Source organism: Rana temporaria, chromosome 6, assembly GCF_905171775.1.
Source record: "Rana temporaria chromosome 6, aRanTem1.1, whole genome shotgun sequence".
Lineage (NCBI taxonomy): Eukaryota > Metazoa > Chordata > Amphibia > Anura > Ranidae > Rana > Rana temporaria.
In genome coordinates, this window is record NC_053494.1 from 219,649,612 (window position 1) to 219,672,001 (window position 22,390).

Genomic DNA, 22,390 nt, shown 5'->3' on the forward strand with positions numbered 1-22,390 from the left:
TATCGTGCACAGAATTGGCGGCTGATGACGATTATGTCTGAATGATGCTTGTAGCTGCCCCCATCATTCAGATATCACCGCACAAAGTGGAGGACGTCATATGACGTCCTCCGGTGGACAAGTGGTTAACCACTTCCGGACCGCTGCATGTAGATATACGATGGCAGAATGGCACGTACAGGCACATTGGCGTACCTGTACGTCCCTGCCTAGACGTGGGTTGGGGGTCCGATCGGGTCCCCCCCCCCCCCCAGTACATGCGGTGGTTCCCGTGGCTTCAGGAGCGATCTGGGACGAGGGCACGGCTATTCGTTTCTAGCCGCCCCCTCGCGATCGCTCCCCAGAGCTGAAGAACGGGGAGAGCCGTATGTAAACACGGCTTCCCCGTGCTTCACTGTGGCGGCTGCATCGATCGAGTGATCCCTTTTATAGGGAGACTCGATCAATGACGTCAGTCCTACAGCCACACCCCCCTACACTAGTAAACACACACTAGGTGAACCCTAACTCCTACAGCGCCCCCTGTGGTTAACTCCCAAACTGCAACTGTCATTTTCACAATAAAGAATGCAATTTAAATGCATTTTTTGCTGTGAAAATGACAATGGTCCCAAAAATTAGGGATGCACCGATATATCGGCCGAAAACAGCATTTTTGGGTCCCTGCCGAAACACATTAGAATTGCCGATAATGAACGCTGTGGGCGGAACCATTTCGTTTACAAGGGGGCACAGTTCTAATACATACACAGACCGCCAGACACACACGCTGGCCGCCAGACATGTACATAGCGTGGGCAGCGGCAGCGGCACTGTACAAATTGCGTGCCGACTGCCGATCGTGCTCCACCGGATTCCTCCTAGCTCCATTTCCTGGTATTTGGACTCCCCCCTATGGGGGAGTCTTTTGGTCTAGTCCAGCGGCGTGAGGTCACGGCCGGAGGTGAGGGAGGACTCGGAGCGCTGGGCAGGCCAGGAGCTGTGTCGGAGCCTGTGACAGTCAGAGTCAGAATAACCACACTGCCTGCCTAGGATGAACCTAGCAGCGTAACCTGATAAAAAAAAAGTAAGCACTAGCAGGGGGGAGGGGGGTTAACTAACTGAGACTGACCAGCACTTCCCTAATGAAAAAATGGCAGATAAAAAAAAAAAAGTATCTGCTATTTATTCACAGAGGCACAGTGAGGCTGTAATTAATGTTTTTTTTTAAAAAAACGTTTGTGTGTTATTGAGCCATGCTTGTCTTCTCTGACTACCAAAAAAAACATTAATTGCATCCTCACTGTGCCATCACACGTCGCCACTGTGCCATCACACGTCGCCACTGTGCCCATCAAACCCAGCCACTGTGCCCATCAAACCCAGCCACTGTGCCCATCAAACCCAGCCACTGTGCCAACACACTTTGCCACTGTGCCCATCAAACGCAGCCACTGTGCCATCACACGTCGCCACTGTGCCCATCAAACGCAGCCACTGTGCCCATCAAACCCAGCCACTGTGCCCATCAAACCCAGCCACTGTGCCAACACACTTTGCCACTGTGCCCATCAAACGCAGCCACTGTGCCAACACACGTCGCCACTGTGCCCATCAAACGCAGCCGCTGTGCCCATCAAACGCAGCCATTGTACCATCACACGTCGCCACTGTGCCCATCAAACGCAGCCACTGTAACCAATTATATACTATTTGTGTCTAATTTTTTAAATAAAAGTTTGGATTTTATTATATTGAATTGGAGCTTTTCAATTCTGGTTATTTTAAATCAATGAAGCTAATTAAAATGTCTCGTGTAATACATCCAATTATTGAAAAAAAAATTTAAATAGGGGAAAAAAAGAAAAGTAATTTTCGGTTTCGGTTTCGGTCTGAATTTTTTTTTCATTTCGGTTTCGTTTCGGTTCTGAAATTTCCATTTCGGTGCATCCCTACCAAAAATGTGTCAAAATTGTCCGAAGTGTCCGCCATAATGTCGCAGTCACGAAAAAAATCGCTGATCACCGCCATTAGTAGTAAAAAAATTAATAAATAATAATAATAATAATAATAAAACTATCCCCCATTTTGTAAATGCTATAAATTTTGCGCAAACCAATCGATAAACACTTATTGCGATTTTTTTTACCAAAAATATGTAGAAGAATACGTATCGGCCTAAACTGAGGAAAACATTTTTTTATATATATATTTTTGGGGGATATTTATTATAGCAAAAAGTAAAAAATATTGAATTTTTTTCAAAATTGTCGCTCTATTTTGGTTTATAGCTCAAAAAAATAAAAATCGCAGAGGTGATCAAATATTGCTCTATTTGTGGGGAAAAAAGGACGCCAAATTTTGTTTGGGAGCCACGTTGCACGACCGCGCAATTGTCTGTTAAAGCGACGCAGTGCCGAATTGTAAAAACCCCTTGGGTCATTTAGCAGCATATTGGTCCGGTCCTTAAGTGGTTAAACAAATAGTTTCCTGTGGAATGTTTATTCTATTGTATTCCATGTGGAAGGCTGTAGAATGTTGAGGGTTTAATGCTACTTTAAGTCGTTTTATGACCGAGCGCAAAGTTTGTATTTTTATATTTTAGGATTTCAAAAAAGGTTATTTTTTTCACGCCGACAATAAAAGAAAAAAAACAAAAAAAAACAAAAGAAAAATTCCCCGCGAGGGTAAACATTACAATAACAGTTGGGTGAAGACTCTCGTTTTTCCCCTTCGCTCGTCTCGTACAAATACAGAAGCGCGCTCGGCGTATAAAAGGTTTTCTCGGCGTCTTTGAAAATAGACTTGAAACGCAAAAAAAAAAAGTGTCACTTCGTCAAGAAGAGAAAAAAAAAAAAAAACAACATTGGCGCGGCCGCCATCGCTGTGATCCGAGCTGAACTCGCCGGCGGTTGTACGCAGGATTTTTTTTTCCTCCCTCTTGAGCGGTGAAGAGGCTAATCGCGCTCGCGGATGTTTCCGGAGAGTCTCCGCGTCTTCAGACGGCTGTGTATTCCCGAGAACAAAAGATCGGAATTCTCACAGGAGGGGCTGTCAGCTCTACGCCGCGACCCGACGTGATCAGAGGATCGCAGGCCGAGGCGAGCGATCGTTCGGTCTTGTACCCCCCCCCTCCCCCGCAGCGAGTTAGGCGCTCAGTGATGTTCCGCGGGCAGGATGGGGGAACGTGGCAGATTAAAAAGGTGAATTCGGAGCTCGGAGGTGAATTACGAAGCGCGTCGGTCTCACAAATGTTTTTTTTTTTGCACTCGGTGAAAACGCCAATCTTTTTTTCTTTTCATCTCGCTGCGGCGGAACTTTACAGAACTATACGGCCCTGAGCCGTCATCTGTATAGCGAGGAAAACCCCTCTGAGCGCTCGCTTGGCGGGTATACAGCGCCCTTTTATGTTGAAGTAAAAAAAAAAAAACATACAATAAAAAAGTTTTTATAAATACTTTGCTCTCATCGAATGTTACCCCTCAGACCAATGGTGGTCAACGTGTAAATTATAGAGGGCTTCAAGCGTGGCCCCCGACATCTCCACAGAAGCGCACAATAGCGCTGCATTCTTGTACCTCATCGACCAAACATGTTGGTCCTGCTGCGTTTTGTAAGTTGGAGTATAATAACCCCCAGCATTGGTGCCAGTGGACGCAATAATACCCCCAGCATTGGTGCCAGTGGACGCAATAATACCCCCAGCATTGGTGTCAATGGATGTAATAATAACCCCCAGCGTTGGTGTCAGTGGAAGGAATAATAACCCCCAGCATTGGTGTTGGTGGATGCAATAACCCCCAGCATTGATGCCAATGGACGCAACAACAACAAGCATTGGTGCCAGTGGAAGCAATATTAACCCCCAGCATTGGTGTCAGTGAACGCAATAATAACCTCCAGCATTGGTGTCAGTGAACGCAATAATAACCTCCAGCATTGGTGTCAGTGGAAGCAAGAATATCCCCAGCATTGGTGCCAATGGACGCAACAACAACCACAAGCATTGGTGTTGGTTGAAGCAAGAATACCCCCAGCATTGGTGTCAATGGATCAATAACCCCCAGCATTGGTGTAGTGGAAGCAATAATAACCCCCAGCATTGGTGTCGGTGGAAGCAATAATAACCCCCAGCATTGGTGTCGGTGGAAGCAATAATAACCCCCAGCATTGGTGTCGGTGGAAGCAATAATAACCCCCAGCATTGGTGTCAGTGGAAGCAATAATAACCCCCAGCATTAGTGCCAAAGAACGCAATAATACCCCCAGCATTAGTGCCAGTGAACGCAATAATAACCCCCAGCATTGGTGCCAGTGAACGCAATAATAACCCCCAGCATTGGTGTCGGTGGATGCAATAATAACCCCCAGCATTGGTGTCGGTGGATGCAATAATAACCCCCAGCATTGGTGTCAATGGAAACAGTAATAACCCCCAGCATCGGTGTCAATGGACACAAAAATAACCCCCAGCACTGGTGTCGGTGGATGTAAAAGCAGATATTGGCATGAATACCTGGAAGGGTCGCACTGGCACAGGACTCAGCATGCTGCAGTTGAAGTGGAAGTTCCACCCGCAATTTTTATTTATATTTTTTAAGTCAAACACTGTAGCTGCTGACTTTTAATAAGGACACTTACCTGTCCCGGGCGCCCGCGATGACGACTTCCTCCCCAAGCCGATCCCTCGATCCTTACAGGTCCCACACCACCATCCTCACAAAGGGAAACAAGCCTTGCGGCTTCACTGCCCGTTTCGTACTGCGCATGCGCGGGTCTCGTGCCGATTTGTGAATGGGCAGCGGCTGCTCTCTGGGATTACACACAGTTCCCAGAAGGTAGCGCGCCCCATTCACCAGAAGACACCGCGAGGAGGATGCGGAAGAAGACGACGACCGCGGATAAGGAAGAGGAAGATTAGGAACATCCGCATAGCAACCGGTATTTTCGGGTGAGTAAAAAAAAAAAAAAAAATTCCATATTTTTTTGCTGCTTTTTTGTGCAATTTTTTTTTTTTCCAGGGTGGAACTCCACTTTAACCACTTAAGGACCGCCTCCTGCAGATATACGTCGGCAGAATGGCACGGCTGGGCACAAGCACGTACAGGTACGTCCTCTTTAAGTGCCCAGCCGTGGGTCACGGGCGTGCGCCGTGACCCGATCGCCACTGGAGTCCCGCGATCGGTCCCCGGAGCTGAAGAACGGGGAGAGGTGAGTGCAAACACAGCTTCCCCGTTCTTCTCTGTGGCGCCGTCATCGATCGTCTGTTCCCTGATATAGGGAAGCACGATCAATGATGTCACACGTCCAGCCCCGCCCCCCCTACAGTTAGAAACAGACATGAGGTCACACTTAACCTCTTCAGCGCCCCTAGTGGTTAACTCCTAAACTGCAATTGTCATTTTCACAGTAATCAGTGCATTTTTATAGCATTTTTTGCTGTGAAAATGACAATGGTCCCAAAAATGTGTCAAAATTGTCCGATGTGTCCGATTGTCCGATATCGGCCTAAACTGAGGGAAAAAAAATAGTTTTTTTATATATTTTTGGGGGATATTTATTATAGCAAAAAATAATGATTTTTTTTCAAAATTCTCGCTCTATTTTTGTTTATAGCGCAAAAAATAAAAACCGCAGAGGTGATCAAATACCACCAAAAGAAAGCTCTATTTGTGGGAAAAAAGGACGCCAATTTTGTTTGGGAGCCACGTCGCACGACCGCGCAATTGTCAGTTAAATCGACGCAGCGCTGAATCGCAACAACTGGCCGGGTCCTTTACCTGCATTTTGGTCCGGGTCTTAAGTGGTTAAGGCCCCTTTCACACTGGAGCGTTGTTCGAGTGAAGCCCCATCTGCAATCCCAAAGTGCTGGTAAAGCGCCGCTAAGACCCTAACGTTTTAGGGCGTTTTTGCAGCGCCTCAGTGTGAAAGGGTAAGGCGTTTTTACAGCGCTTTCAATTCATTTCAATGGAGAGGGGCGTTTTTGGAGCGTTTTTTTTTTTTCAGCGCCCAAAAGCTGCTGCTTGCAGGACTCAGTGTGATGCAGGGAGAGCGTTTTATGAGTTTTTTAATAGCGCTATTTTTAAACGCTAAAACGCTGTAAAAACGCTTCCGTGTGAAAGGGGTCTAACATGAAGAGATCGGTGATGACAGGTCCTCTTTCATGCTCACACCTAGACGCTGTCGGCACTCAGTAAACTGTCTCCATCCCGAGGATAATAAATGAATGGAGTTTATTTTTCTATTTGGAGCTCTTAATTCCAATCCCGACATTAATGTCGGACTGTCAGAGCCGAGGACATGGAATGATCGCTCTATTGTGAGCGCTTGTTTTGCCCTTTATGAAGGATGTCGGGCAGATCGAAGGTAAACGAGGGAAAACAGATGATCCGTGAATTGTATTTATTAAGATAGAATGTCTCCATTAGAATCACTTTATATCCGAGACCCATGACTGAGGAGGGATGGGGGGGTCGGGATAAGGAATAGGGGCCCGGGATGAGGGATAGGGGCCCAGGATGAGGGCCGGGATGTGGAATAGGGGCCCAGGATGAGGGCCGGGATGTGGAATAGGGGCCCAGGATGAGGGCCGGGATGTGGGGTGGGGGCAAGGATGAGAAATGGGGGACGGGATGAGGGATCAGAATGAGGGATGGGGGTCGGAATGAGGGATGGGGGCCGGGATGAGGGATGGGGGCCACGGTGAGGGATGGGGGCCAGGGTGAGGGATGGGAGCCGAATGAATGGGGGTCAGAATGAGGGATGGGGGGTCGGAATGAGGGATGGGGGGGGTCGGGAATGAGGGATGGGGGGGGGTCGGGAATGAGGGCCAGTATGAGTGATGGGGGCCGGGAATCGGATGGGGGCCGGGATGAGGGCTAGGATGAGGCATGGGGGCCAGGATGAGGGCCAGTATCAGGGATAGGGGCCGGTATGAGGGATGGGGGCCGGGATGAGGGCCAGGATGAGGCATGAGGGCCAGGATGAGGCATGGGGGCCAGGATGAGGCATGGGGGCCAGGATGAGGCATGGGGGCCAGGATGAGGGCCAGTATCAGGGATAGGGGCCGGTATGAGGGATGGGGGCCGGAATGAGGGATGGGGGCCGGAATGAGGGATGGGGGACGGAATGAGGGCCGGGATGAGGAATGGGGGCCGGGATGAGGCATGGGGGCCAGGATGAGGCATGGGGGCCAGGATGAGGGCCAGTATCAGGGATAGGGGCCGGTATGAGGGATGGGGGCCGGGATGGGGGCCGGAATGAGGGATGGGGGCCGGAATGAGGGCCGGGATGAGGAATGGGGGCCGGGATGAGGAATGGGGGCCGGGATGAGGAATGGGGGCCAGGATGAGGGATGGGGGCCAGGATGAGGGATGGGGGCCAGGATGAGGGATGGGGGCCAGGATGAGGGATGGGGGCCGGTATGAGGGCCGGAATGAGAAATGTGGGCCGGGATGGGGGCCCGGGATGAGGGATGGGGGCCAGGATGAGGGATGGGGGCCGGAATGAGGGATGGGGGCCTCTCCCCCAGCACCCCTTCACCTACTACACCATTCCCCTACTGCTCCCCTTCCTCCTACCGCATGCCTTCACCTTCTGAACCCCCCAAGCAGGACGCCCAAAGTACGAATTTGGGGTAAATACACGACGACCAGTTCTAGAGAGCGAAGTTTGTGTTTTTCTGTAAGATAACAAGAGTCAGTTCATCGAAGTAAAGTCCTGAATTTGCAGCGAATTATTGCAACTTCTATAAATATACGAGGTCATTGCCACAAAACAATTGCGATAAATTATTAGTCAATTCACTGAAAAAAAAAAAAAAACACTTATTGGTTATTTATCTCATGGTGCGGGCAATCAATATTCTGGGAATGTGGAAAAATAACAACGAGGGGATCAATAAAGAAAACAATGTATTCCGATCTTCCTCCCTCCCCCACTCTCCGCACTTCTTCCCTCCCTCCCTCCCCCTCTCTCCGCACTCTTCTTCCCCACCTCCCCCTCTCTCCGCACTCTTCTTCCCCACCTCCCCCTCTCTCCGCACTCTTCTTCCCCACCTCCCCCTCTCTCCGCACTCTTCTTCCCCACCTCCCCCTCTCTCCGCACTCTTCTTCCCCACCTCCCCCTCTCTCTCTCCGCACTCTTCTTCCCCACCTCCCCCTCTCTCTCTCCACACTCTTCTTCCCCACCTCCCCCTCTCTCCGCACTCTTCTTCCCTCCCTCCCCCTCTCTCCGCACTCTTCTTCCCTCCCTCCCCCTCTCTCCGCACTCTTCTTCCCTCCCTCCCCCTCTCTCCGCACTCTTCTTCCCTCCCTCCCCCTCTCTCCGCACTCTTCTTCCCCACCTTCCCCTCTCTCCGCACTCTTCTTCCCTCCCTCCCCCTCTCTCCGCACTCTTCTTCCCTACCTCTCCCTCTCTCCGCACTCTTCTTCCCTCCCTCCCCCTCTCTCCGCACTCTTCTTCCCTCCCTCCCCCTCTCTCCGCACTCTTCTTCCCTCCCTCCCCCTCCCTCCGCACTCTTCTTCCCTCCCCCTCCCTCCGCACTCTTCTTCCCTCCCTCCCCCTCCCTCCGCACTCTTCTTCCCTCCCTCCCCCTCTCTCCGCACTCTTCTTCCCTCCCTCCCCACTCTTCTTCCCTACCTCTCCCTCTCTCCGCACTCTTCTTCCCCACCTTCCCCTCTCTCCGCACTCTTCTTCCCTCCCTCCCCTCTCTCCGCACTCTTCTTCCCTATCTCCCCCCTCTCTCCGCACTCTTCTTCCCTACCTCCCCCTCTCTCCGCACTCTTCTTCCCTCCCTCCCCCTCTCTCCGCACTCTTCTTCCCTACCTCCCCCTCTCTCCGCACTCTTCTTCCCTCCCTCCCCTTCTCTCCGCACTCTTCTTCCCCACCCTCCCCCTCTCTCCGCACTCTTCTTCCCTCCCTCCCCCTCTCTCCGCACTCTTCTTCCCTCCCTCCCCCTCTCTCCGCACTCTTCTTCCCTCCCTCCCCCTCTCTCCGCACTCTTCTTCCCTCCCTCCCCCTCTCTCCGCACTCTTCTTCCCTCCCTCCCCCCTCTCTCCGCACTCTTCTTCCCTCCCTCCGCACTCTTCTTCCCTACCTCCCCCTCTCTCCCGCATCTCTTCCTCTCCGCACTCCTCTTCCCCTCTCTCTCCGCACTCTTCTTCCCTCCCTCCCCCTCTCCCCGCACTCTTCTTCCCTCCCTCCGCACTCTTCTTCCCTCCCTCCCCCTCTCTCCGCACTCTTCTTCCCTCCCTCCCCACTCTTCTTCCCTACCTCTCCCTCTCTCCGCACTCTTCTTCCCTCCCTCCCCCTCTCCCCGCACTCTTCTTCCCTCCCTCCGCACTCTTCTTCCCCACCTCCCCCTCTCTCCGCACTCTTCTTCCCTCCCTCCCCCTCTCCCCGCACTCTTCTTCCCTCCCTCCGCACTCTTCTTCCCTCCCTCCCCCTCTCTCCGCACTCTTCTTCCCTCCCTCCCCACTCTTCTTCCCTCCCTCCCCCTCTCTCCGCACTCTTCTTCCCTCCCTCCCCCTCGCTCCGCACTCTTCTTCACCACCTCCCCCTCTCTCCGCACTCTTCTTCCCTCCCTCCCCCTCTCACCGCACTCTTCTTCCCTCCCTCCCCCTCTCACCGCACTCTTCTTCCCTCCCTCCCCCTCTCACCGCACTCTTCTTCCCTTCTTCCCTCCCTCCGCACTCTTCTTCCCTACCCCTCCCCCTCTCTCCGCACTCTTCTTCCCTACCCCTCTCCCTCTCTCCGCACTCTTCTTCCCTACCTCCTCCTCTCTCCGCACTCTTCTTCCCTACCTCCTCCTCTCTCCGCACTCTTCTTCCCTACCTCCCCCTCTCTCCACACTCTTCTTCCCTACCTGCCCCTCTTTCCGCACTCTTCTTCCCTACCTTCCCCTCTTTCCGCACTCTTCTTCCCTACCTTCCCCTCTTTCCGCACTTCTTCCCTACCTCCCCCTCTCTCCGCACTTCTTCCCCTCTCTCTGCACTCTCCTCTCTCCCCCCTCTTACTTTTCTCTTTCTCCTTCCTCACCTCTCTTCTCCCTCTTCTCTCTCTCCCTCTCCCCACCCACTGTCCTCCTCTCCCTCTTCTCTCGCTCTGTCCTCTCTCACTGTCCCCTCTCTCTCTCTCCCCCTCAGTCATCTTCTCCCTCTTCACTCTTCCCACCCTGCCCACTCTCCTCCTCTCACCTTCCTCTCCTCACCCTCTTCGCTTTCCCTATCCCCTTCCACTGTCATCCTCTCCCCTCCCTCTTATCTCTCCTCACCCTCTTCCCTTACTCTTCACTCGCCTTCCCCTCCTCGCTTGCTCCTCTCTCTCTCCCTTCCTCCTTTCTCCCTCTTTTCTTTTTCCTTTTTCTCTCTCTCCATTTTCTTTCTCCTTTCTCCCACTGTCATCCTCTCCATCTTCACTCTCCCTCCCTGCCCACTCTCCTCCTCTCCTCTCCTCACCCTCTTCGCTTTACTTATTCCACTTCAACTGTCATCCTCTCCCTTCCCTCTTCTCTCTCCCTCTCCCCTTACTCTCCTTCCCCTCCTCTCCCTCTTCACTCTCCTTGCTCGCTCCTCTTTCCCACTGTCATCCTCTCCTTCTTTCCTCCCACTCTCCTCCTCTCCCCTCCCTCTTCGCTTTCCCTATCCCCTTCCACTGTCATCGTCTCCCCTCCCTCTTCTCTCTCCCTCTCCCCTTACTCTTCACTCTCCTCCTCTCTCCCTCTCCCACTGTCATCCTCTCCTTCTTTCCTCCCACTCTCCTCCTCTCCCCTCCCTCTCCTCACCCTCTTCGCTTTCCCTATCCCCTTCCACTGTCATCCTCTCCCCTCCCTCTTCCCTCTCACTCTCCTGACCCTCTTCTTTCTCCTCTCTCTCTCCCTCTCCCTCCCTCGCTCCTCTCTCCCTGTTCTCTTCTCTCTCTCTCTCCCCTCCAATTCACATAAGCTTTATTGGTAGGACCATATATATTTTAGCATTGCCAAAAGCAATTGCATGTCTATGGGAAGTAGCAGATCTAGGGATGATACAAAAGGGCAACAGGAGATGAGTTTTCATGCCCCCCCCTTCCCCCACCGCCTGTATAGATGGTTCTCCCCAGGACGCGGTGTGATGCATTGTGCTCTTCTCAGTCTGGAAGCCGGCGCCGAGTGCAGAGAATGTTCTGTGCGGAAGGATCGATCGATCGACAATGTGGAGTCACGCTGGGATTATCCGATGTACACGGCACAAAGCAACGCACCGCGGGGGGGGGCCGTACAAGTGTCTGCACCCGCCTACCCTGAGAGGAGAGAGAGAACGAACGTACAGGTGTATCCACACAAAGCACAACTACTCAGTGCCGAGAATTAAAAAAGATCACCCCGCCCCCACACATGAGTCGCACACGAGATAGGTGACCGCCGCCGCCGTACGGTCCCTGCACCCAAATATCGGCTACACCAGGGTTTGACAAATCTGCTTGGAATCTAGGAGCCAGCTAAAAAAAAGTTAGGAGCCAGAAAACGCGCCCCGTCCCGCCGAGCTCGCGCGCAGAAGCAAAACGCAGCGCCCGCATTTGTGTTCAAACCACACATGTGAGGTGTCGCCGCGATCGTTAGAGCGAGAGCAATAACTCTAGCCCTAGACCTCCTCTGTAACTCAAAACTGGTAACCTGTAGAATTTTTTAAACGTTGCCTATGGAGATTTTAAAGGGTAAAAGTTTGTCGCCATTCCACAAGCAGGCGCAATTTTGAAGCGTGACATGTTGGGTATCAATTTACTCGGCGTAACGTCATCTTTCACAATATAAAAAAAAAAAAAAAAATTGGGCCAATGTTACTGTTGTCTTATTTTTTAATTAAAAAAAAATGAAAAATTTCCGCAAAAAAGTGCGCTTGTAAGACCGCTGCGCAAATACGGCGTGACAGAAAGTATTGCAACAACCGCCATTTTATTCTCTAGGGTGTTAGAATAAAAAATATATATAATGTTTGGGGGTTCCAAGTAAAGGGAAGGAGGTGGGCGGGCAGTAAAAACTGTATAAAGGAAAAAGGATTCTGAGGAAGAGAGACTCTTGCGAAACGCGCCAATCAATAATCACGCCACATACTGGAAAGGGAGAAAAGCCAGAGAGGCGACCCTTTTAAAAAAAAAATTTAGGTGAATGGGTAGGGGTACAATGTACCCCATGGTACATTGTTCCCCTACCCATTCACCTAAAAAAAATGTTTTCACATTGGGTGGGGAGCTGGAATCTGGGGGGCCTCCTTTTTTAAAAGGGGGACTCCAGATTCCGATAGGCTCCCCACCCGCAGACCCTGACAACCAATGGCCAGGGTTGTCGGGAGGAGGCCCTTGTCCTCATTAACATGGTGACAAGGTGCTTTGGGGCTGGGGCAAAGCTCCCACCCCCTCGCTCATCCCCACCCCTTTTCCTGACCTGCCGGGCTGTGTGCTCGCATAAGGGTCTGGTACGGATTTTGGCATTTTTTTTCTGCTTGGGGGTTCCCCTTAAAATCCATACCAGACCGAAGGAACCCATGCCATCCCCTGTACAATATAATTGTATATATATATATATATATATATATATATAACAGAATTCAAGCTAAATAGGCATGCAGTACCTCATTTGGCCTGAGGTACGGGGGTGCAGGGGGCGAGCCGAAGTGTCCTCTGGCCTTTTCGGACGTTTTCAGAGCTCTCTGGCACCCCCCCCCCACCTCTGGCCGCATTCTGCATTGCATCCCATTGAAGTCAATGCGGAAACAAATTATTTTCGTCTCCATTGACTTCAATGGGAAAACTCGCTTTGATACGCGAGTACTTTGGACTAAGAGCATTCTCCTGGGACAGATTATACTCGTTAGGGCCCTTTCACACTGGTGCGTTTTTGACGCGTTTTTGCGGTAAAAATAGCACTAACAAAACGCTCCCTATGCCCCTCTCCATTGAAATGAATTAAAAACGCGGTGTTTTACCGCGATTTTAACGCTCCGTTTTTACCGCGTTTTTACAGCGTTTTTAAATTAATTTCAATGGAGGGGAGCGTTTTATGAGCGTTTTAATAGCGCTATTTTTACCGCGAAAACGCGGCAAAAACTCACCAGTGTGAAAGGGCCCTAATCCGAGGTTCAACTGTAATATTATATATACACAAAGAGTATATATATATATATATATACACACACACATTATATATATATATATATATATATATATATATATATATATATATATATATATATATATATGTATGTATGTATGTATGTATGTATGTATGTATGTGTGTGTATATTATATATATATATATATATATATATATATATATATATATATATATATATATATATATATATATATATACACACACACACACATACACACACACACATACATACACACACACAGGCTCGACAAATCCCGGTCGCCAGGGCGACTAGAAATAGCGTCCATAGGACCGGCGCTCCGTGGACTAGGCCGAAGCCGCGGCCTCGCCTAAAACATCCTGCCTGCAGCTTGCCGCGATCCTGGGAAAAGGGCAGCGCTGCAGGCAAGATGTTTTAGGTGAGGCCGTGGCTTTGGCCTAGTCCGCGGAGCGCTTTTTCCCCAGGATCGTGGCGGACTAGGCCCCCACCTCCCCCGCCGCTCGATCGCGGGGGGCCCGTGAAGTCCGGTAATTGAGGCCGCGGCTTTGCTTCCCAGCTCTTACTTGTGCGAGCTGGCGCCATCTGGTGGTGGCCGTTGGTATTACAAGTTAAGCATTACAAGTTAAACAGCAATTCCAATGTAATTTTTCACTATTTTCACTGCCATCTTCTTCCCTCTAATTAGAACCCCCAAACATTATATATATTTTTTATCCTAACACCCTAGAGAAAAAAATGGCGATCGTTGCAATACTTTCTGTCACGCCGTATTTGCGCAGTGGTCTTACAAGCGCACTTTTTTGGGAAAAAATTCACTTTTTTTAATTAAAAAATAAGACAACAGTAAAGTTATCCCCATTTTTTTTTATACTGTGAAAGATAATGTTACGCCAAGTAAATTCATACCCAACATGTCACGCTTCAAAATTGCGTCCGCTCGTGGAATGCCGACAAACTTTTACCCTTTAAAATCTTCATAGGCGACGTTTAAAAAAAATCTACAGGTTGCATGTTTTGAGTTACAGAGGAGGTCTAGGGCTAGAATTATTGCTGTCGCTCTACCAATCGCAGCGATACCTCACTTGTGTGGTTTGAACACCGTTTACATATGCGGGCGCTGCTCACGTATGTGTTCGCTTCTGCGCGCGAGCTCGTCGGGACGGGGCGCGTTTTCTGGCTCCTAACTTTTTTAGCTGGCTCCTAGATTCCAAGCAAATTTGTCAAACCCTGTGTATATATATATATATAATCATTCTGTGCAACACAACAATATCCTAATACTCTTTGTACAGAACTTTTTGGAACAGTCAACTGCTAGTTTAGGAAGAGGAAAAACGAAATAAAGAAATATATGCAACAAAAAAAAAAAAGAACTACGCGTTTCAACCCAAACAGGGTCTTTTTTTAGGCCTTATAACAGCTAAATACGAATAAATTTAAAGAAGCACAAAAAAAAAAAACAACAACCCGCAGACAAGGAAATCAGACGTCATCTGCCGCCGTTCAGCCTTCAAAATTGCAGCAAAATATTCAAATTTATACCGACTTAAATCTCTAGTGAACTCAGCCCCAGCCTCGTACCTCCCCCGTCGGTGCGCCGCCGTCATTAAACAGCTCAGACCGAGGAAAACGCGGGCAGCTTACATGGATTTAGCTGGAAACGAATGACGGTCTTACAGGATTAGAGAAAAAAGGTACAAGAAAAAATTACCGCCTTCCACTCTGCAGCTAAATGTTTAGCGTTACAAGTCGAGTCCAGACAGGAGAGCCCCACAAACGTCCCCAAAGCCCAGAAATTTGTTTTTAACTAGTGTGTCTCGGCGCGTTTCGAAGGGTAAAAGTGGGCCCCCCCCCAATCCGGGTGTAGGGTGTTGCTAGGTCTGAAAAAGATCTGGGACTAGAGCCCATAGCAGCGATCGTGTCGCCTCTCTGCTCCATCCCGCACCTCGCTCCCACATTGAAGAGGCCCCGGATGTGAGGGCGGAAGAGCGGTGACGTGGAGTGGGGCGGAGAGAGATGATGTCGTCTCTGCTCATCTGCCCGCTCGCTTCTCTCCTCTCACATGAAGCCCGGCCGCCACAGCCATGGCCCGCTGAATATGCAGGGACCCTGCGGCAAAAGACCTGGGGCTATGGGCTCCAGATTTGGGGCTATAGCCCCAATAGCCACCTCCTAGCGACGCCACTGATCAGGGGGTAAATAACGCAACACATGAATAAAAAGTACAATAGATAAGAAAATATTTTTTACAGCTTATGTTATGAATAGCGTTTGATCCCGATAGCTTCCTGGCAGGTTTCGCGGGCTCACCCAAGAAGCGGAGCCCAAGTACCTGCTGGTCACCAGAACACCTCATTGTGGAGGAGGGGTGGAACCCTAGGGAGGTCCCCCGTTTTCCTTTCTGGAAACTGGCCCCAGGTCACGGCCACCAAGTTCACGGCCACCTAGGGGTTGTTGGGACAGAAGGGCTTTAGACTGTTCATGATGTGGTAGACAAGAGAGTAAATGGGTCCAGGCAGAGGTCATGGTGAGCAAGAGGAGTAGTCAGACTGAGGCCGGGATCAAGGTAGGCAGCAGGCAAGAGAGTGGTTTGATCCAGGCATAGGTCAAGGCAGGCCAGAGAGTAGTCTGGTCCAGAGGGGTTAAGGCAGGCGGAAAGCAAGAGAATAGTAAGGTCTAGGCAAGGGTTGAGGCAGGCAGAAGGTCAAGGAACGTGGCAGGCAAGAGTGTAGTCAGTTCCAGGCACGGGTCAAGGCGGGTGGCAGGCAATAGGTCTAGGCAGGGGTTGAGGCGGGCGACAAGCAAGAGAGTGATGTGGTTGGGGCAGGCGGCAGGCAAGAGTGTAGTTAGAATTGGGCAACGGTCGAGGCACGTGGCAGGCAAGAGAGTAGTTAGGTCCTGGTCCTGGTTTTCAGTTAGGAAGAAGGCAAGTGTGTAGTCAGGTCACGGTAGGGTTTGAGGCAGGCAAGAGAGTGGTCAGGTCCAGACAGTAGTCAAGGCAGGCAGCAGGCAAGAGTGTAGTCAGAACCAGATAATACTTACCTACCAGCTGCCTGTTTGTTGCCAACTTGAAATGACCGGTCTACTCCCTTTCCTTAACTCCAGCCTGGATCTGACTAAACTCTTGTCTGTTGCCTGCCTTGACCAACTTCCGGACCTGATTACTCTCTTGCCTGTTGCCTGCCTTAACCCCTGCCTGAACCTGACTACACTCTTGCCTGCTTCGACCACTGTCTGGACCTGACTACTCTCTCTCTTGCCTGTTGCCGGCCTCAAAATCTGTCAGGACCCAATTACTCTCTTGCCTGCCACCTGCCTTGACCTCTGCCTGGACCCAACTACTTTCTTGTCTGCTGCCTTCCTCAACCCCTACCATGGCTTGACTTCTTCCACCTGCCTAGACCTGACTTATCTCTTACCTGCCACCTACCTTGACTTCTGCCTGATTCTGACTACTATCTTGCCTGCCGTCTGCCTTGACCTCTGACTGGACATGATTAGTTTCTTGCCTCTCTTGATCCCTGCTTGGACCTCATCCCTCTCTTGCTTGCCACATGCCTGGACCTCAGTCCTCTTGTCTGCCACCTACCTTGACCTCTGCCTGATTCTGACTAATCTCTTGCCTGCTGCCTGCCTCGTCCTCTGGCTGGACACGATTTTTTTGTTGCCTCCCTTGACCCCTGCCTGGACCACATCATTCTCTTGCCTGCCAGCTGCCTGGACCTCATCACTTTCTTGCCGATCACCTACCTTGACCTCTTCCATGATTCTTATTACTCTCTTGCTTGCCACCTGCCTTGACCTCTGCCTGGACCCAATTTGTTTCTTGCCTCCCTTGGCCCCTGCCTGGACCTCATCACTTTCTTGCCTGACACCTACCTTGACCTCTGCCTGATTCCGACTACTATCTTGCCTGCAACCTGCCTTGACCTCTGCCTGGACCCGATTCGTTTCTTGCCTCCCTTGACCTCACTACTCTCTTGCCTGCCACCTGCTTTGATCTCTGCCTGATTCTGTCTACACTCTTGCCTATTGCCTGCCTGGACCTCATCACTTTCATTCCTGCCACCTGCCTTGACCTCTGCATTGACTGATGAGTTTCTTGCCTCCCTTGGCCCCTACCTGGATCTCATCACTTTCTTGCCTGCCACCTGCCTTGACCTCTGCCTGATTCTGACTACTATCTTGCCTGCTGCCTGCCTTGACCCGATTCGTTTCTTGCCTCCCTTGACCCCTGCCTGGACCTCACTACTCTCCTGCATGCCACCTGCTTTGATCTCTGCCTGATTATGTCTACACTCTTGCCTATTGCCTGCCTGGACCTCATCACTTTCATTCCTGCCACCTGCCTTGACCTCTGCATGGACTGATGAGTTTCCTGCCTTCCTTGACCCCTGCCTGAACCTCATCATTCCCTTGCCTGCAACCTCCCTGGACCTCAGTACTCTTTTGCCTGCCACCTACCTTGACCCCTGCCTGGACCTCACTACTCTCTTGCCTGCCGCTTACCTTGACCTCTGCCTGATTCTGACTACTCTCTTGCCTGCCACCTGCCTTGACCTCTGCCTGATTCTGACTACTATCTTGCCTGCTGCCTGCCTTGACCCGATTCATTTCTTGCCTCCCTTGACCCCTGCCTGGACCTCATCACTCTCTTGCCTGCTACCTACCTTGACCTCTGATTCTGACTACTATCTTGCCTGCTGCCTGCCTTGACCCGATTCATTTCTTGCCTCCCTTGACCCCTGCCTGGACCTCATCACTCTCTTGCCTGCTACCTACCTTGACCTCTGATTCTGACTACTATCTTGCCTGCTGCCTGCCTTGACCCGATTCATTTCTTGCCTCCCTTGACCCCTGCCTGGACCTCATCACTCTCTTGCCTGCTACCTACCTTGACCTCTGATTCTGACTACTATCTTGCCTGCTGCCTGCCTTGACCCGATTCATTTCTTGCCTCCCTTGGCCCCTACCTGGATCTCATCACTTTCTTGCCCGACACCTACCTTGACCTCTGCCTGATTCTGACTACTATCTTGCCTGCTACCTACCTTGACCTCTGCCTGGACCTGACTAGTTTCTTCCCTGCCTGGACCTCAGGCGAGGTTGACGCAGGCAGCAGGTCAAGGCACGCGATAGGCAAGAGAGTGATGAGGTCGAGGCAGGCAAGAAACTAGTCAGGTTCGCTCTCTCTCTCTCACCTCCAGGCTTCTCTTGCGGCACTGCAGCCGATGATGTCATAGGCACGCGTCTCTTTAAAGGGGGCGGGACCTACATAAAGGTGCGCCGATCTCCGCTGCCTGGTTGGATTTGCTCGTCTGCCACCTACCTCAACCCCTGACTCGTATTGAGGCGATCCTTAATCACTGCCATGTGCCAACTGCTATTCACCCGGTGGGTTCCCTGGCAAGGGGGGGGGGGGACATCCATCATCATCTGGCCCTTTTCTCCCCAGCCTGACTGTCCCTGGCCCTCCCCTTTTTATTCGATAGGATTTAATTTCCCTCAATCACGGAGGCTCGGCATCACAAGTGGGCGGTAACGAAGGCGAATGCCTGCCCAGGAACGCCCACTTCCCCAGACTGATATTACCTACCAACTGCACCCAAGAGCCCCGCCCCACTCCTTGCATCAGGACTGAGGGCTCCTGGGAGGAGTACTGAGGGGCTCCTATTTTTTTTTTTAGGAACCTATGTACAGCCCCCTGCCGGCCCCTCCCACCAGCCCTGATCTGCCTGCATTGCATAGAGAAGCTCAGAGACCCAGTGATAATACTGGGTATATATATTCACAAGTTCTGCCGACTGACCCGGATCCAATCCCCTCTTTCCAATCCGGAAGCGCAGGCTCTTGTCCTGCAAGAGGTCAGACAGGCGAGTGACGTCCCAGCGAGAAGCTGGCCAATCCCGGGCCATGTGGAGGAAAACTGCGGGGCGGTCCAACCCGAGGACAAGCTCTCTGGCCTCCTGTGCCGAGAATGGTTTCATCCCGGAGCCTGAAACAGAGAAAATCACCAATCAGTTCACACCACAGGAGCTTACACTCTAATGTCCCCTCCCCTCCCCCACAGTCACATCAGTCTCTGTACAGAGGAGCTTACACTCTAATGTCCCCTCCCCCCCCCACATCACATGAGTCTCTGTACAGAGGAGCTTACACTCTAATGTCCCCTCCCCCCACAGTCACATCAGTCTCTGTACAGAGGAGCTTACACTCTAATGTCCCCTCCCCCCACAGTCACATCAGTCTCTGTACAAAGGAGCTTACACTCTAATGTCCCCTCCCCCACAGTCACATCAGTCTCTGTACCAGAGGAGCTTACACTCTAATGTCCCCTCCCCCCACAGTCACATCAGTCTCTGCACAGAGGAGCTTACACTCTAATGTCTCCTCCCCCCCCCCCCACATCACATCAGTCTCTGTACAGAGGAGCTTACACTCTAATGTCCCCTCCCCCCACAGTCACATCAGTCTCTGTACAGAGGAGCTTACACTCTAATATCCCCTCCCCCCACAGTCACATCAGTCTCTGCACAGAGGAGCTTACACTCTAATGTCTCCTCCCCCCCCCCCACATCACATCAGTCTCTGTACAGAGGAGCTTACACTCTAATGTCCCCTTCCCCCCCACATCACATCAGTCTCTGTACAGAGGAGCTTACACTCTAATGTCTCCTCCCCCCCCACAGTCACATCCGTCTCTGTACAGAGGAGCTTACACTCTAATGTCCCCTCCCCCCCCACATCACATCAGTCTCTGTACAGAGGAGCTTACACTCTAATGTCCCCTCTCCCCCACAGTCACATCAGTCTCTGTACAGAGGAGCTTACACTCTAATGTCCCCTCCCCCCCCACAGTCACATCAGTCTCTGTACAGAGGAGCTTACACTCCAATGTCCCCTCCCCCCACAGTCACATCAGTCTCTGTACAGAGGAGCTTACACTCCAATGTCCCCTCCCCCCCCCCACAGTCACATCAGTCTCTGTACAGAGGAGCTTACACTCTAATGTCCCCTCCCCCCACAGTCACATCAGTCTCTGTACAGAGGAGCTTACACTCGAATGTCCCCCCCCTCCCCCCACAGTCACATCAGTCTCTGTACAGAGGAGCTTACACTCTAATATCCCCTCCCCCCCACAGTCACATCAGTCTCTGTACAGGATTACAAGGATACCCCATTAATCAGCCTCCATCAGCCGTTCCGCCACCTCACGTGTTTCTCCGAGCGCCTCCATTACATTGGCGTCCCGCCGCGCCGTCACCGCGATTCGCGGTGATAAATGGATTCTTTACAGCGATCTCCCAGCAGGGAAATCACAGACCCCGGCGGCTTCAAACACCCCAAACTTTATCGCTCCCCGCCGCCGCTTAACGACGCCGTTTTCATGGTGCAACAGGCGCTGATATACGGAGACGGCCATTTAAACCTTAACGCGTTTTGGATTGCGGCTCCTGACAGTAAATAAGCGATAAATCCCGTCACCGTCTGTCTGCCCCGCCGCGAGGAGGACGGCTCAACGGGCGATCGAGACGCTCACTAAAGATTAACTAAAGACTGACACAGGCCGGTCCATAAAAACGCATCGCTGCGAGCGCCACCGAGACGCCATTCACACCGGAGCAGAGCAGGGACACAGACCCTTCTATTCAAACAGTTATCTTCCCTCGCAGGGGGTTCCACCATCACTGTATAAACACACCCTTCAGTCTGCCCATCATTGCTGCCTATCAGTGCCCATCATCAGTGCCCATCATTGCAGCCTCATCAGAGCCCATCATGGCCACCTATCAGTGCCCAGCATTGCAGCCTCATCAGTGCCCATTATGGCCACCTACCAGTGCCCATTATGGCCACCTATCAGTGCCCAGCATTGCAGCCTCATCAGTGCCCATTATGGTGACCTATCAGTGCCCATCATCAGTGCCCATCGTTGCAGCATCATCAGTGCCCATCACTGCAGCCTCATCAGTGCCCATCACTGCAGCCTCATCAGTGCCCATCACTGCAGCCTCATCAGTGCCCATCATTGTAGCATCAGTGCCCATCACTGCCACCTATCAGTGCCCATCATTGCAGCCTCATCAGTGCCCATCATTGAAGAAGAAAATTTACCTATTTACAAAATTTTATAACAGAAACAAAGAAAACATTTTTGTTTAGCAAAAAATAGCCCCCCCCCCCCCCTTCGTAGCGATTCCAGTCCAGGAAAAATAGGGGAGCGAAGGGTTAAGAAGAAAACGGGGAACTGGAAATGAGATCAGAAAAAGGAAATGAAAGTGAGAAAAGGGAACTCCGACTTTTACGAGATCCACCCCCCCGATTCTATCAATAGGAACATTGTATCCACGTGTGATCTGTAGATAAAGCTGAACATCAGTCATGTGATTTCATTGGTCATTTGCTTTTTTTTTTTTTTTAAGAATTAAAGTGGAACAAATCCGTGTCTGAGCGCCGCAAACTAGAGAACGCAATTTCATTCATATTTACCACCTGCCCTCCGGAAGGAAGTGGTTCAAATAGAAATAACATTTTTGTTTATAAATAGATATATATATATATATAGATATATATATATATATATATATATATCTATCTATGTCTTTTTCCCCCCTTTTGTATAAGTGATCACATTCCCTCTGTTCTCAGCTGCAAAGGAGCTGTGGGGGGGGGAGAGAGAAACAACATCACACTGATCTTCCCAGTGAATGGCTATGCAGAAGGGGGGAGGGGTGCCAGGACAAGTCTGATCACTGGAAGAGAGCAGGCTGAGTTCCCAGCACAGCTAGAGAACTGACCACAGTGTGTTCTCCTGCTCAGTGTGGTCAGTTTTAAATAGGAAAGCAAGGGGACTGCCAGGATCACCTACGTAAATAAGGAACTGCCACCCAACCCCCGCTGCCTCCTCTACCTCCATTGTCTTGGTATGAGCGCCCCCCACCACACTACAGGTACCCCCCCCCCCAGTACCCACAAGGCTCACGGCCGGCGCTCGGTTCTCAGCCGCGCCGTCAGTTCCAGGTAATAACTCACAAGGTGTTTCTTTGTCATTACCAAACATCTGCTTGTTATAAATTGGCCAATAAATTATTCCGATGCGACACCGCGATGGCGCCGACTCTGCCGCTTCCTCTAATGAACTGCGGAGGGAATACCACTTGCTTTTTTTTTTCCCAGTACCATTCGATTAACACATCGCCGATCATACCGCCAATCACATCGCCATTCACATTGCTCATCACATCGCCAATCCGATCATACCGCCCATCACACCGCCCATCACA

The 22,390-nt window shown here is 51.1% G+C and overlaps 1 protein-coding gene across 1 annotated transcript in view; it reads right to left on the reverse strand.

The window, feature by feature from the left end:
• HSPBAP1 (HSPB1 associated protein 1) overlaps nt 1-22,390 on the reverse strand; it is a 102,784-nt gene that overhangs the window by 76,715 nt on the left and 3,679 nt on the right. The window contains exon 2 of the mRNA XM_040358289.1: nt 18,916-19,101. Within this exon, the coding sequence (XP_040214223.1) occupies nt 18,916-19,101 (186 nt within the window). The remainder of the gene's footprint in view (nt 1-18,915; nt 19,102-22,390) is intronic.